General features: G+C 43.1%; 1 protein-coding gene across 6 annotated transcripts in view; it reads left to right on the top strand.

Moving 5' to 3' along the window:
* The window catches only part of trim9 (tripartite motif containing 9), a 42194-nt gene that overhangs the window by 12810 nt on the left and 13281 nt on the right, over positions 1-16103 (top strand). For all 6 annotated transcript variants that reach the window (XR_004326840.1, XM_032499720.1, XM_032499723.1 and 3 more), the window contains exons 2-3: positions 1092-1187; positions 2657-2779. Coding sequence is in view for 5 of the 6 variants with exons in the window: in XM_032499720.1 (XP_032355611.1) it covers positions 1092-1187; positions 2657-2779 (219 nt within the window). In the remaining variant the exon portion in view is untranslated. The remainder of the gene's footprint in view (positions 1-1091; positions 1188-2656; positions 2780-16103) is intronic.

Below are 16103 nucleotides of genomic sequence, written 5' to 3'. Positions count from 1 at the left end.
CAATTTAGTTCTGTTCAGTCACTTTATTACCCCAGATGGGAAACTTGATTTGCAGTCAGGAGTGAGACATAAAAACGTGTACAAAAAAAGGAAAAGACAACAATAGAAAAAGAAAGTAAAACTAGAGAATGTTTGATATTTTAACTTGAAATATGACTTATGGCGGTGGCAGTAGATCCCTATGTAGGGAGTTGGGTTGGGAACTGGAGGGTCGCTGATTCAAGTCCCCATACGGACCTGAGTACAGAATGTGGATTGGTAGCTGGAGAGATGCTAGTTCACTTCCTGGGTGCAGCCAGGTGCTCTTGAGCAAGGCACCGTAGCACACGCAAGTGGCCAGGGCGCTGGTCTAGCACTGGCAGCCCACCCATTTGTGCATGAATAGGCTGGTGTGTATTTCAGGCCTATGTGTAGTGAGTTCTAACAAAAACAGAGTGTAAATTGTAATTTCAGTATACATTGTTATTATTATAAACGTTTTATCGATTTATAAAAAGATTTTCTTAGCTCTACGTTACCTTCAGGTTTTATGTGATTAAGGAGGCTGGTTTAAAGCTGTAGTGTGTAACTTTTTGATGTTGCATGTTGTAGTTGTACAAGAAAAGAGAAACATGAAAAGAAAGATTTTTGGATGCATTTTAGCCTTTATTCTCATTTCTTGCTACCCTAATAACATACTTTGAATACATCTAGAGTTATATTATCTCCTAAAAAATGAAGTCCTGTGTGTTTCAGATACTGTATAGCATAGATGTCATACTTTGTTTGTCTGTTAATATCTCTAGTATGGAGAATGGTACTTCCTGTTGGCTGTATTGTTGCATTTCAGTATGTCACATAGCTGAGTGTAACATTGCTGCCAGTGTTCACCCGATAGAGGGGCGAATTCCCAAAACATCCATGCATGAGTGAATTCACAAATTGGACTCCTGTCTTGAATGCTGATTATTTTTTAATACTTTTGGTCCTGAAGATTCAGCACCTATTTTTATACAATGGAGTGATGATTTGTTATTTGAATGCAGTACAAAGCCATACAACTGCAGGGCTGCTGCTGCATCTCTAATGTCCTCTCTCTGTGCTGTCCCCAGGGTCAGCTGTCTCAGGCTCTCAACGGCCTGTCAGACCGAGCCACCGAGGCCAAGGAGTTCCTGGTTCAGCTGAGAAACATGGTGCAGCACATCCAGGTACTTAAATACACACGTACACATGCAGGCAACTGCTGCTGCTTCACACACTACCTCCTCCGTCCCTGTAGCAATACACTGACTTGTCTTGGCAGTTTGTCTCCCGTCTGTCATCCCCCTCTGTGATCCCTGTCCTCCATCGCACGTCACTGCAGTAGTCGACAGAAACAAAAATTCTTATCTTATTATTTCACTGTTAACATTTTGTAATTCCTGGCTTGGAGTCATTGTCCAGCCAAAGTGCTGCATATGAAAATAACCCAATTAAGGACGTCACTTAAAGCGACACTTAAAGTGAAGCTGTTTGGTTAAAATCTTACATAACCATCAATTTCAGTTCAAAGTTCTCTACTTTATTTGCATTTTCAACAGATCAAATATTAAATTTGAGTAACTTTAATCCTGGTTGTTTTTGCATGTGGCGTTATAAACTCTCAAGAGATTTCTTCTGTTAATTGTCATCCATTAAACGTAAAATAAAATGATGAAAAATGTCGATCAGTGTTTTCAATGTCTTGTTTTGTTCACAATTTAAAGATACTCAGTTTAGTTTCATAGAGGAGTGAATTAACCAGAAAATATTCACATTTAAAAAGCTGAGTCAGAGAATGTTTAGCTTTTTTTTCTTCATAAAAAATACCTCAAACCGTTTAAGCAATCGTCAAAATAGTTGGCGATTCATTTAATTGTTGACAACTAATCAATTAATCTTTGCAGCTCTATAATAAAGTATATTTAAGATGTAAATGTGGATGCAATATGTCAGGATGTAAAGAACAGTGACATCATAAAAGCAGCTACTGTTAATGAAACTGAGCCTTCGCCATGGTAACAGCAGAGCCTTTCTCTGCTGCAGGGATGCTCTGGATGCGAGGATATTGATTTGAGTGGAAATGTCCCTGTGTTTACATTCAGTGGTATTACATGCACATGTACAGTACTTAGGCTAATATATATATCGACCAGGAGTAGACTAAAACACTCGACAACCTTCTGCTGAGTGGGGCCAGTTTAAGAGGCCGATTAGGGGAGGAAGGTGGGATTAAAAGCCGTTATTGATTATTGTCACAGATGACGCCCCACCGAGACCAATCGAGATGGGAGATGCAGGATGGGAGAGGAGGCGTGGGAATTGGGAAAGAAAACTACGAGGCATAATCGCTGACGCTGCATGATGATTTTACCCACCCACCTCGTGTGATAGCTAGAGGAGATGTGTGAATGAAGATGCATTTTTAAATAAACTCTTCTCAAAGGAAACATTACGAGTTTAAATCTTATTCTCTGTACGTTTTCAGCGTTAATCATGCTGTTAAATATGTCTCAGTGACTGCCTAAGTGATTCTAAATCGCTCATTAGTTTCTCCTCTGCTTTAGGTTTAGTCGACTGTGTATTTTGAATTGAAAGCATCTATATGTTTTCAGTCTTGATGCGTTATTCTTTTCAGCCTCTGTCTGTTGTCTTGCAGGAGAACGGAGTGGAGTTTGAGGCCTGTTTGGTGGCGCAGTGCGACGCCCTCATCGACGCCTTGAACCGACGCAAGGCCCAGCTGCTGTCTCGAGTCAACAAAGAGCACGAACACAAACTGAAGGTGAGTGAGCGTGACCGGACAAAAGAAATACACTGTACATCTCAATGTGTCACAGGGATAGAAAGCTCTTCACAAATCTATGAGATGGTGTGTTCATTGACAAGAAACAGCATTTTGTTGGAAAATATAACCAAGAAGTTAAAAAATAAGTAGTTTTTGCATTAAACGCTTCCTCTTTGTAAAGTGGAAAAACAGTTTGCAGTAATAATATAGGCTTGACTAAAATAAATGCACCAATATTTCCGATGAATTTGATATTTCAGGCATTGTTTCAAGTGTTTGTAAGTTGATGTTATAGTGGAAACTGGTGCTTTCTTGATTGGTAAGAAAATGAATTGCATACTGATGAACTAAAAGCAATTGCTGCCTGGAAGGATTGAAATTAATCTAAATATTTTAATTTATTTAAGCTTTTCTGCAACTCTTGCATTTAGAAGATGTCCTCATTGCAGGTTTTTTTGATTCAGCACAGAACTTAAACAACCTACAAATGCATTTTTTTAGATTCAGCATAAAAATGAAAACTCAATTCTAATGATTTCCAGAGACATAAAGTGCGACATTTGTCTTTACACCGTGTGCAACACATTGAACGAGGGACATAACCGAGAGATGGAGTCAACAGGAGGAGGAGGAGGAGGAGGAGGGAGAGATACATTTGTGCTGTACAGCATCCAATTTCACGCTTGGACGCTCTGTAGAATCAAGGTTTCACACATGTAGGTGGTTTGAGAATCACAGCTTGTGCATAGCAACATGGGAGCACTCTAATTTTTCTTCTCTTTTCTCCAAATATGAAATATGAGGATGTGAGGCATTTCATGGAAGTGCCTCATTAATCACTCACAAATTGAAGAACTCATTTTCATTTCATTCACGTTTAGTTCTCTGCAAGGAGGACCTGTCTCTTTTCTTTTGTGTGTTTTGTATCTTTTTTTCAATTGAGAGGTTTTTGTGACTGAATTTCTCTTTTATTTTTCTCCCTACACATTTACGAACTGGGCTTAACATTGAAGCAAGAATTCAGTAGTTGGGGAAATGATTTGATTTTTTTGCTTTCTTGCCAAGAGTTAGATGAGAAAACCGATACTACGCTCACATGCTCCCGGAGTCTTGTTATCCCCATGAGGCTACCAGTCTCCAGGAAGAGACTCCAGCAACTTACTGCTCTTGAACAAGAAACAATCTGGCTCATAACCCCCGGTTACTTTGTATTTTGTACAAGTTAAAGAAGCAAGATATAACCTGTTAATTAGTGAGGTTTAGAGGGGCTGGTAGGCTGATTTCTTTACCCTCTGCTTGCAGTCTTCATGCTAAGATAAGCTAACTAGCTGCTGGCTCCATCTCACTGGTTGGCAAACACTGAGAGTGGTGTTGATCTCCTCATCGAACTCTGCTCGCTACTAACTCTTTCAGAATTATTTTTTTAAGTTTTAAATTGAAATGTTTAAAGCCAAAGACAATGCTGAATCAGACCACCACCGTCCCTCCCTCCCTCTGCAATGTAACCAGGACAGTCCCGGAGGACAAAGGACACACACTGTCACTCTGAGCAGTGTGTACTCCTCCCAGTATTCAGCTGCAAATATGCTCCAGTCAACAAAACTTGTACATGTTGCAGGTTAGAAATATAAAACTTCTCACCCTCACAGCAGCTAGAAAACTGTTACACTCGTTGCCTGCAGTGTCACAATTGTCAAAATTACAGCAGCTGAACCTTAGGTATATATTTTTTTGTGTGCTTCTAGAACACTGCAACATGTTTATGGCTTCAGCTCTACTATTGCCTGTTCAGAAACTGCAGCGCTGCAGGCCTAGCTTTGGATGACATTCTGCACTCTTAAAATGCCAAATCTGTTCCATTAATGATTTATTGGCTGTTAAGTGATTGATGGATGGATGTTTAATGTGGGGCATCGGACACGTTTACACCTCCAAGACGGAGGAATGTTAATGTATCTCAGCACTGATCTGATCCCACCTGTCAGATCAGTGCCTCCATGTACTGTTTGCAGAATCTTAATGCCAGAAAGACACATTTCCCCATGACAGATCTGATATTCATTTTACTGTGCTGCTCACGCACGTAGGGACACTGCTTTCCACCATAGGAGTTTCCCACAGTGTCCAGGATGCAAGAAACTCAGTTCCACATGTTCCCTGTCTGTCAGCATAGATCATTTGAGGTAGATATCGGCTGAAGTAAAAGCAGGGTGGGGGTGGGGAGTAATTGGAACCCCTCTGACATGGCCAGTCAATGGGATGCTTTCTGCTTCATTAGCATGTAGCTCAGTGGTGGAGGTCATCCTGCAGCCGTAATTGAATGAGACACGTTTCTGTCCCGGTGCACTCCTGATGGTAATGTAGCTCTTTATGTATTTTCCAGATGTACCGTAGCATCTCAGATGAAAAGCAGAGTGTTGCATAAAACAAAAAGCCAGCTTTGCATTTTCTACGGGTCCAATTAAGAAACTAATGAAGTGCCCTAATAAATCTTGCTGATGCAGTCACATGAAGATCTTTTTATGAGGAGAAACCATAAAAAAAAGATAAAATCAATTGAAAACAAATGTATGCCGCCGCAGCTGACCTGGCATCTCGGACAGAGCTCCCTGCTGCTCTCCTCCTGGTCCTGCACGCTGGCGCCAAAGCCCGGTCGCCATGGTGACTAGGACATGTTGTGCTTGTTTGAAGCAGTGGAGGCGGCAGAAGTAGTCCTTCATAACATGAGTCAGGTTCTTTATTGTTCCTGCACATCAGGATGACTGACCTATGGGTTTGTTCATAAAGATAGCAGAGGAGGAAGGTGGTTTTATGGAGGTTTGTCACACTGAGCGATAACAAAAGCTCCTTCACTCTGTCTCACTCAAACATCCATACAGTGGTGCTCTGCAATTTATAGCCAAGGCAAACTACCAAAACCCTATTCTGCCATGATACTAAATTGCTTTTTCTATTTAAACTTAAATATATTTACTTTTTGTCAAAAAACAATCAATTTGAAATCATTTTAGTCTTAAAAACAAAGAGATAAATGCTGAAGGCACAGCCCTGTTTATAGCTGACTTCATTTGATCTTAGACTGGTTTTCTATCTTTCAATTTATTTCAGTAAATTATGGAAATCTACTTAAAAATAAAGCTTGTCCTCTTGGTTTTTGTATTGATTCAACAAACAAGATTTAACAACGTAATTTGTTTCTTTTAGACAGAGCCAGGCTAGCTGTTTAACCCGTTTTCAGTCTTTATGCTAAGCTAAGCACCAGTATAGTGCTTTAACATGAAGAATTTAATTTAATATGATCAAACCAAGGCACTCTGTCTCTGCTGTCAGTCCCTCTCTCTGTATTTCATCAGGGAGATCCAACTTCACTGAGTCGGCAGTGAACTGGGATTCTTCTGAGGAATGATTAGAGAAACATAAAGTCAATCAGAAAGTCAGTCTGCATCTTCTTTTATTTATTTTTAATGATTTTTGGGGGGCTTTTTCCCTTTATTTCAGAGTGACAGTGGATAGACAGGGGGAGAACACACAGTAAAAGGCCGCAGGTCGGATTCGAACCCGGGCCGCTGCAGAGTCTTCAGCTCACGTGGGGCTCACGTTGTTACTGGGTGAGCTAGAGGTCGCCCTCTGGCTGCGTCTTCTGCGTTTTGCCACCCGGAGGCTTCGTCCTCTGGACACCCAGCGCCGGTCGTTTAATGAGTACAGCTGCACCCGGGCTATTTTTATTTCCACTGTCATGATTTGCTGACCTCCCTGTTGGCTTCTCGTCATCTGACTAAGTGTGTTGCTCCAGAGAATCCCTACTGCCCGGGGTCCTCCTCATTCAAGCACTCAAACACGGAGAATTTAGACTGTACAGACGTCTCAACTCAGGAAATATTAAAAATACCAAAAGGGAGGCAAATATGGAATGATTAATTCTTTCACTGTGAACAAAAGTTTTTATGGTTGCAGTGGGATCTGCAGCACAGAGGACAAACATGCACTACTTTAGACTGCTGCTGAAGTCCGTATCGGGGGATTGGTCATCAGTATTTTCTACTAATAGTAGCCTATAATAGTAGCATTTATTAGTACTTGGTCGAAGAATCTAATTTCTCATCCCAATCGACAGAAAAACAATTTCAGGCTGCAACTAACAATTATTTTCATCTCCTATCAATCATTTAGTCTAAAAAAGACAATACAGCAATAAACAATGTGAATTCCAGTTTCTTAGAGTCCAACCAACAGTCCCAAACCCCCAAATATTCAATTTCCAACTATATAAAACAGATTTAAGGGCTTTTCTGCTGAAGAATGAGTGAAAGTAGTTTCTGATTGTTATTATCTATTGAGTAATTGATTAATCAACTAACTGTTTAGACTTAACTCATTTTAGTCATTTACTATTGAGGTAAAAAAAACAGTCTTTAGCGCCAGCTTCTAAGATGAGAGTGCTGTTTTTCTTTTGTTTTACATTATTCTAAATTGCATATATTTAAGGTAGGGACTAAATAAGCATTTCATAGATTAAACAATTAACATCATAGAAGTGAAGGTCATGCTTCTGCTGCATTTCCTTTGCGTCCCACTGAGTAAGAGACACATTGATCACACATTGATCCTCGCTGACAGCTTAGTGTCTGTGGAAGTGGCACTTTTCACTTACTCTGACCATCACTGTAGCGTGTAACGCACAGGAGGCAAAGCAGGAGGACATTTTAATCCCTTGAGTCATGTTTCCCATCAGAAGTCATCTTGTATCTCTTTTTGTCTTCCTTCTCTCCTCTCTTACTACTCTCCCTTTTATCAACATTTTTTGCCTCCATCCATTTCCCTTCTTCACTGTCTTCCTCTTTCACCCCATGTCAGTATCATTAAATCATCTTCATGCACTTCCATAATGTCAAACTGTCATGGCTTGTACGCCAGGGTCCTGACTGACTGTACGCAGGCCTGTGCTGCTTCTGTAAATGGAGCGGTTAGGAGACTGCACCCCCGGTATCTCACAAGGCCAACAGTGCCGCAGTGGCCTAATAATTACAAGAGAAACTGATAAAACAGGTTATTTATTTCACGAAAGAGGCAGCATGTCTTGCAGACTCGCTCTCATGCTAATTTAGCAGCTAAAATGGCAGATATTTCCCTCAGGAGTAGGTGGAGACCAAAAACAGAGCTAAAAGTGAATGATGTTGGATTCCGATTCACCAGGTTTTGCTCCCCATTTCAACTTAGATGTTGACAATATGTCAATGTTGTGTTCACAGCTTGTTTCCACTGCCCCCAACTGGCACAAAAAAACAGTGACTGTACGTTTTAAATTAAAAGAAATCCCTGTTTAGAATCTATTGTCACGTCATGTTAGCATCTCCTTTTATAAAAAGAGTAGTAACATGTTTTAGTGAGTCAAATGGCAAGAGAATACATTTCTCACCTCAGTCCTTGGATGAAGAAATCTAATGAAAAGCTGCTGTTACAAACATGAATAATAACTGCAAAGAATCATATTCTTGTGTGTGTCAGCGCTCTCTGAGCATCAGTTTGTATTAACTTTGCCCTCTTGTTTTTGGGGGTTGTTTGAGCAGTGCTGTGACTCTGTATGACAATGTGTTTAATCCCCATGACAGCCCATATGTCTGACAGGACAGAGGACGCAGTTTGTTTTCACCCCGTGAGCTCCCCCGTCATCTCTACTGCTGCAGAAACTGTGGCCCACTTACACAGCCTGCTCTGCCCTCTACCACTGTCCTGCTCTCTCTCTCATAATTCATTACTCCCACATCCCTTCTCACAAGATGCTTAATAATTTCCCCCCACCGCAAACTGCTGCTGTCCCTTCATTTGGGTTAAATCTAGGTGAATGAATCTTCCTCACACTGATGATCAGCAGGCAGACGGGTATTGCCGTTGGCAGCTTTTATATCTTAATCCGATGCTGATTCAAAGCAGATTCCAGGAAAGATGACTGCAATGCTGAGAAAAGCTATTCAGTAGGCAGCGAGTGTTGAGTCTGAGAGAGAAGAGGGAAAAGAAGGACCAGGGAAAAGGACAAGATATGATTAAAAAAAAGTTCTCTACAAAATTCCTCCACATGTATTGTCCCCTATGGATTAAGAGATTGTGATTCCAGCTGTGTATGGAGGAGGAGTGACAGCAACTCTGATTGTTAAACAGGCAGCGACAGCAGTGAGAGACTCCTCCTGGAGCCCTGCCAGGCCACTGCAGGGGTGTGGATGTTCCTGGCGTGACACAGCAGGCAGGGATTGGACCTCAGCCAGAGAAAAACAGACCCAATCATCAGAGCTGGAATGACATTTCCTCTCGTCATCGTATGGGAAGAAAGGTTAAACACGGCCCTCATCTGGCTGATTGATTACAGCACTGTAAAGGGGAATACTTAGAGTATGATTAGCTCTGTAAATATTTATTTACTTGAAGATATTCTGTTTGCAGTTCATATTTAATCATCGTGGAGTGCAATCAGACCTGCAATTTGTTTTATTTGGAGCCTTGGAGGAGAAGTTGCATTTTCATGTTTGGTTTATTAAAGTTCACACTTAGTGTGAATGGACCAAAGGATTCATTTAAGCAGTTAAGGAGGTCAAAACAAAGTGATTGCGTGTAAGCAGCTGGACATGACTGATTTGTTAGGGGGAGATAGGAGCACACGAGGAAACTTGACAATGAGGAGATCAGATGGTCCTTAGTTGCTCAGAACTCCAATCTGTATTTCCAAGAGTCTCCGAAGCCGCCTGCTGCTCAGATCCAATCGTCTTCAGCTGCCCAAACAAACTAAACAAATCAATTGAAAAAGCAAAGTGATAACATAACACAATCACCCTCTGATGATTCTGTCATCTTGACCGCAATCAATATATTTGAATATTTGCACATATAATGTTAGGGAAGGGTGATATAGCGACATATACAGCATGACACGAAACAGACTTGTCAACCAGCAGAAACATAGCTGGATGTTGAGATAACTGTGCCTTTAATATCTGTGACGTAGTGTGTTGATTTGGACATTATGCAGTTTATTGAAATATAAGATTAATTGGATAATGTTCCTGTATTTGTCAGGTTTTTATTTCACTGTAGCAGTCAGAAATAAATCTAAATTCAGATATAGTTATCTCAGCTGTTAATGGTTTCCCAAGAAAAATTTCTATATTATAATATATGATGCTACAATCCTGAACTCATCTTTTATGCTCTGATTACACGGAGGTGTGGAAATTGAACCATTGCATTGATGCATCGCGACACGGACCTATAGTGTGCAGTATTCTCTGCATCGATGCAGTGACAGGTCATAATCGATTATTGCCTACTGATGTCACTTGTTGATTTTCCGGTCGCTGCTTTTTTGTGTTGTTGTTGCCTTTTGTCTGTTGTCTGCCGTGTTCAAACTCCCCTACATTCAAGAAGTGTCTTTTTTAAGAGCAGATACAATAAAAAAGAAGCGTTCGTATATATCTGATTGCTTGAATTTGTTGATTAAAAACCATGTGTAGCAATATATAATAATATTGAGGAGGTGACGCATCGTGATGCATCGGGATATGAATTCTTATCATTGACAGGATAATCCTAATCGAATCGTGAGACCAGTGAAGATTCACACCCATACTGATTACAGCCTTTAAAAGGGGGCTATGTAAAGCCTGACTCTATGTTTCTTGCAGTAATGTTACATACAGAATAATCTCTAACGGTATGAAAGTCTTTACAGTTTGTTGCATGTCAGGGTTACAATACTTGCATTCATCAGTAAATCATCTGAATTCTGTCGACCTGCAGAAAGGATTTTCCTCTCCATTCAGCCTTGGAGCCCTTCAGATAGCAACAGTGAAGTTTCTGTTACCTAGCAACCCTCGGTCCAGCACCTCCGTTTATTTCACACTGTTGCGAGGAGGCTCTGTGGACATCAGTAGTGTCAGCAGCAGAGAAGGAATCTCCCAGGTCTATCAAATATCCAATCCAATCAATCAAATATCTTGTTGAATGTGCGAAAAGGACGGTTTCTTTTATGGATCTGTATCGTTTCCATTGTATTCAGATCATGTTATGGGAAGATACATTATGAATACGGGGAGGGCGGCAATAGAAACTAATAGAGGAGTGATTTTACTGATGTCAAAAGTAAAATTCAATAACTGCGTACAGATAATTCTGAAACTGCTACATGTTTCAATTCTGTAGCTGCTCAGAAAAACAGAAAAAAAAAATGCTTGGCTCATCTCATCCGGTGATGTAATAGGTGATGCTGACAAGCATTCACGTGTTAAAAACAAAATGTCACTTTCCTTCCGTTAACGTCAATAACAGGATCATGTCGCCGACGTCCCTTCAGCCTCCTCGTGCTCCTTCAATCTGTGTGCGAGTCTCAAGAGGGAGCAGATTTACTCAATCAAACACTTTGACAATCCTGCTGCTGATCTCATTATTGGTATTCATGCTGGTAGACTCTGTTGGAGAAATCCTTCTATAAACTGACAACTGACTCCATGATGAATTAACACAGCGTTTATTCTTGTGGTCAACAGATGAAATGCGTTTCCGAGCAATTCTACATGCACGGACCTGATGGAAACTTGTCTAGTACAGAGGTTCCCAAAAAGGCACTTACACAATAGCGTGCTCAGGGTTATATTGGTTCCCCTTGTGGGGCCTGATTGGTCAGCTATACTACTGGATTTGATACACCTGAGGCTTCATGCATCTCCTGGGAAAGGGCTCGAAGTTGGTTCAAAGCCCTGGTGACCTTCCCATCCGGGCAGTGTTGTTAGGGATGACCGTACAGCACATCTCTCCGAACAGGGACAGACTCCTCCTTTTTCAGCCACACATGTCCAGCGCCATCCTATTCTGGACGCCATGGGGGACGTTGGGCCATCTGCTCGCCGGGCCCTTTCGATGGCATCCCTAGTTGCATTGCTCAAGCGTAAAACATTATAGCAAAAATTTATCCTATCTACATTTTTGCTGGGAGTGACGGAAGAGGCTAAAAGCAGTGGTATATTCTCAAATCCTGCGGTATTTGATCTCCCAAATTTGTATTCATTCGGGACCCCTAGGAACTCCTTTTCTGTCTATATAGGTTGGGGTTCCCGCCCATGGATCAAAACCCGGGGCCTTGCATACTAGGGGCCCTGCGCCTTCTCTTTACGGTCATTGCACAGCCTTATGGTGGGTATAGTGGACTCTACTCCCCACCAAGATATGGGCATAGCTAATCTAACCATAGCACAAACTCCTGACGTTTGATTTGGGAACTTTATCGGGAGTACACCTAAGCCACCACAATATTTAGAATGGGTCGTATTCTAGCCACGGGGCCTGGGCTGTTTTGTTTTGTACATTTGTATTACACCAGTCTGGGGTATATCACCTATTTGATTGGGGGCTTGCTTGATCCGGTGAGATTGAAACAGTGATATCTTGCCCCTCCCCCTTTATGGCGGTAAAATACCCTGGTTTTTCAAGCCTGGGGGAAAGAGGGATGCTAGGTGTACATTGCGGGAAGCTGCCCTTAGAGTGTGTAAAGTTTCAACATGCATGCATATCCTGCTGGGTCCTCATTAGGAAACACGGGGCCGGGTTTAGTGAACATGACTGGTCTAGCTGGGGCACAGGCCACGCACCCTCCATGTGTTGTTCTTGGCATTCTGTATTAGCCCTGATCCAAAAATTGTGTCCTGGCCTGCACCTGCTGATAACTCTAACACACTTCCACCCTCTTTAGAGAGTCCTGCACTATTACGTCTTCCCCCCTTCAGGGGGGGTTTACTGTAGTCTTTTGCCATTCAGTGTCATTCTGTGTGTGCGTGAGGGATCCAAATATTTATCTGCAGGGGGGTTACTGGCACTTCCTGCTATCCTACACCTATGGCTACACCACACATCCTGACCGTTCCTGCTCCCAATTGCTCATTTACTGACAGGTTTATGGATTTTTCGTGGGTCTGAACTAAGTCCCGCGGGTATAGATAATACTCCCTTCATCTTGTTGTACCACCAATCTCTTTGTCTGAAACCTCGCCCATGGTTTCCACCCTCCTGTGTCCAACCCGCTTCTACCAGCTTTACAGAGCTACCTTTCACCTGTCCGAGCGCTCCTTTCACAGTCCTCTACCTTTTGATAGTCGTCCAGATTACACTCTGTGTTTTTGTAGAAACTATTATACCCCGCAGTCTATAGCCTGACACAAATCAAGGTAAATGACGTGGTTGATCTCTCACATAGGGGAGAGTCAATCTGGCACCGCACCTTGGGGAGGGGCCCTTTAGTGGTTGCTTCACTATTTCCCAAAACTGCTCTTCTTTTCTCTCGTCTAGTTTCATTTCCTTTTGTTACTGAGGGGTTTGGTTGGACACTACCGGGTGATGGTTCTTTGTGGTCTCGGTCCCCATACGCATGTTCCAACCCCCAGAATTAAATGCTGCAAATCCCCACTACTACTACTACTGCTAGGACAACTGTTGTCTTTTTCCCAAACCCCATTGCCTTCCAATTATGGATTTACTATGTGGGGCTGTTCCCCCCAAAAACCCTCTTTTCCCTCTATACATTTGGATTGCTTTTCAAATTTTCTGCCAATGGGCGGCTAGGAGGTGCGACTGGGCACAAGTGTCAGGTGGTGCCAAGGTGCTCCTTTTTACCTTTAACCTGGACCGAGTGTGAAGTAACCCCCCTTACTTCGTAAGGCCCGGACCCCTGGGGTCAGTCCACTTCCTCTTGGAACTTTGACCCTGACCCAGTCGCCTACCTTGACAGTAGTGTTGCTTCCTCCTGCGGTTTCCTGTTCGCCAACTGACCTCGTAAAAGGGCTGAACCAGAGATGTTAGCTTTCTCCTTAGTCTTGTCATTTCTATTTGCTGAACATCTAACTTTGGGCATTTGGGCTCCATCTAGTGAGGCCCGGGCATTTTTCTCCCTGTCTTATTTCGTGTGGGGTCAAATGTTTCTCGCCTTTCTGGGGACCTCATAGCCATGAGGGCCATGGACGCTTCTACCCATTTAACTCTTCCTGCACATCCTGGCTATTTTACCTTTCAATGTCTGGTTTGCTCTTTCCCCCATTCCCTGTGACTGTGGATGATAAACTGATCCGAGGCATGAGTGATTCCCAGGCCTGTTCTACTTCCTTATAGTTTGTTGTTAAAATGTGTGCCATTATCTGCCCTTATTTGCCTGGGGCCCCCATCCCTCGGGATGAGTTCAGTTTTGAGCCATTTCACCACTTTTTTTTTGCGCCTCTTTTTCTGGTGGGAATGGCTTCTACCCACTAGAAAACCTGTCTACCATCACCAAAGATACCTTTTTCCCCCTACCACATTTTCTGCGCCCATATCATATAATCTATACTGATATCTTGAAAACAGCTGTGGGGCCGGGGTACGCTCCTTTTAGTGTGGTGTATGGTTTCTGAACATTATGCTCTCCACACACCCTGCATCCTGACACAAATGTGTCACCATGTCCCTAAAATTGGGGTGCCACCACGCTCAGACAGATTCAGGAGAGTCTGTTTCTTCCTTCATGTGTTGGTCTGTGTGCCTCAGGTAGCAACATTCTGCACATCTCGGCTGATGCTGCTATCTTTCCTTGATGAGTGGTCATCAGTACATGTCTGTCTCCCCTTTTTTCTGAAATAAAGGGCCCTTGAGAAAGCCATTGTTTTCAAAAACATCCATATGAAATGGGAGTGAGTAGTCTGGGGGGGTAGTGTCTCTGCCCTTGCTAGGCACTTTTGAGGTCAAAAAGGCGGCCTCGGCCTCTGTTGTCCATAGGAGGGGGGGTGAGACAGTGATGAGTTCTGTTGGTAAAAGTCAGGGATATGTGAGCGGCTGTATCCTGTGAGGCCCGAAAAGACAGCATGTCTGCAACTGTGAGGGCTTCTGACTGTTGGGTTCTGTGAACTGTCATTTGTTTAGCTTTTCTGGGCTTTTGGGGTTGTTAATTCTTCCAGTTTTTTTCTTTAACCCTTGAGTTGTAGTCTTTTAATTCATCTTCTTGTTGCTCTGCTCCTTTTTTGGGGTTTTGACAGGAAATGACGCACATTCTCGCCCCATGTTGCATCGGTCATTGTTTGCAGGCCTACTACTACCTCCTAACTGTGTCTGAACTACTGTGGGTAATCCCCCTAGTACCCATGGCGGAACAGCGCCACTGTGGCGGGGACTGGTCCCACGGTTCCCTCATAGCACGCTGCCAAATCTTTTTGCTCTATCTGCATAGGCATCAAATTTTCATCACTTAGTCTTTTTAAATCATGCCATGCGCATATCCCCAACTGTGGGGTACATGCGGTGCGTCAGCCCAAAAGCCCGGGGTTACTGCTGATGCAGGCACGATGCGGGAAAAAGTGGGTCCAGCTCCCCCTCTGGTGAGGCAGCACTAGCTTCATCTCTCCCATTACTCACCCAATACTGCTCTGAGATCTCCCAAAAACCGCTGCCCCTCCTGCTGTAAGACTATTGAAAGCTGTGAGGAAATGCTCAGCCCCTCCTGTCAGGGGGGGGGGGAGTTTTGCACACCGAGCATCTAAGTCACCAAAACTGTAAGGGGTTACATCAACAGTCCTCCTCCTCCTCCTACTGGTGGAGTGGGGATTGAGCCCCGCCTCTGGGGGTGTGCGCGTCTGCTCTTCCTCACGGGGCTCATTCACTGTTCGACGCAGCTGCTCTGCTGCTCTTTTATCTCTCTGAACTCTTTGTTAAGTCTTTCCCCTTTTTCTAGTTGATCTTTGCAGCATAAATTCGTCAGGGTCCTCGTTGGTAAATTTACCTTTAAAAGTGCCTGCTACAAAAACGTCTTGAGGACTTTGTGATCGATCTGGGCCTGCGTTTATGTCGTTTTTTAGTCCTTTCCCTAGAGCTAGAGCTTCTGTCTGTTTTTCTCACTTTCCCTGCTGCGTCTGACTGTTCGCTATCTTCCTACTTCCTGAGTCTTGTGGGGTACTATGGTGAGGTTGACTGGGTCCTTTTTACTGACATGTGAAATGCTCTGGATTTTGTTGGCAAAAAACCTGAATATGGGGTACTAGCTTTGCTTGGGCCGGCTGGGACTGTGCCGCTGGTTGTGGAGAGCCGCTGCTGCTCCCCCTGGGGCGCGACTGTACCATTAAATTAGATAACATTCTAAATCCTGTCGCGGCCCTCTAATGCCGGTATCAATGGGGCCCGTGGTACGTCTATTTGTAATGCATTTGGCGTAAATGGGGAGTTACCACTGGGCTTGGACTGGGGGGTTTGATGCCCTTGGGCTGTATAACGGCGGCGGTGGAGCGGAATTCTTAGGTTTCTTATATCTGGATAAAAGGTTTTTTGGCGG

Source organism: Etheostoma spectabile, chromosome 20 (assembly GCF_008692095.1).
Source record: "Etheostoma spectabile isolate EspeVRDwgs_2016 chromosome 20, UIUC_Espe_1.0, whole genome shotgun sequence".
Taxonomy (NCBI): domain Eukaryota; kingdom Metazoa; phylum Chordata; class Actinopteri; order Perciformes; family Percidae; genus Etheostoma; species Etheostoma spectabile.
Note: the sequence above shows the minus strand (reverse complement) of the source record. Positions and strands in the feature narration are given on the sequence as shown.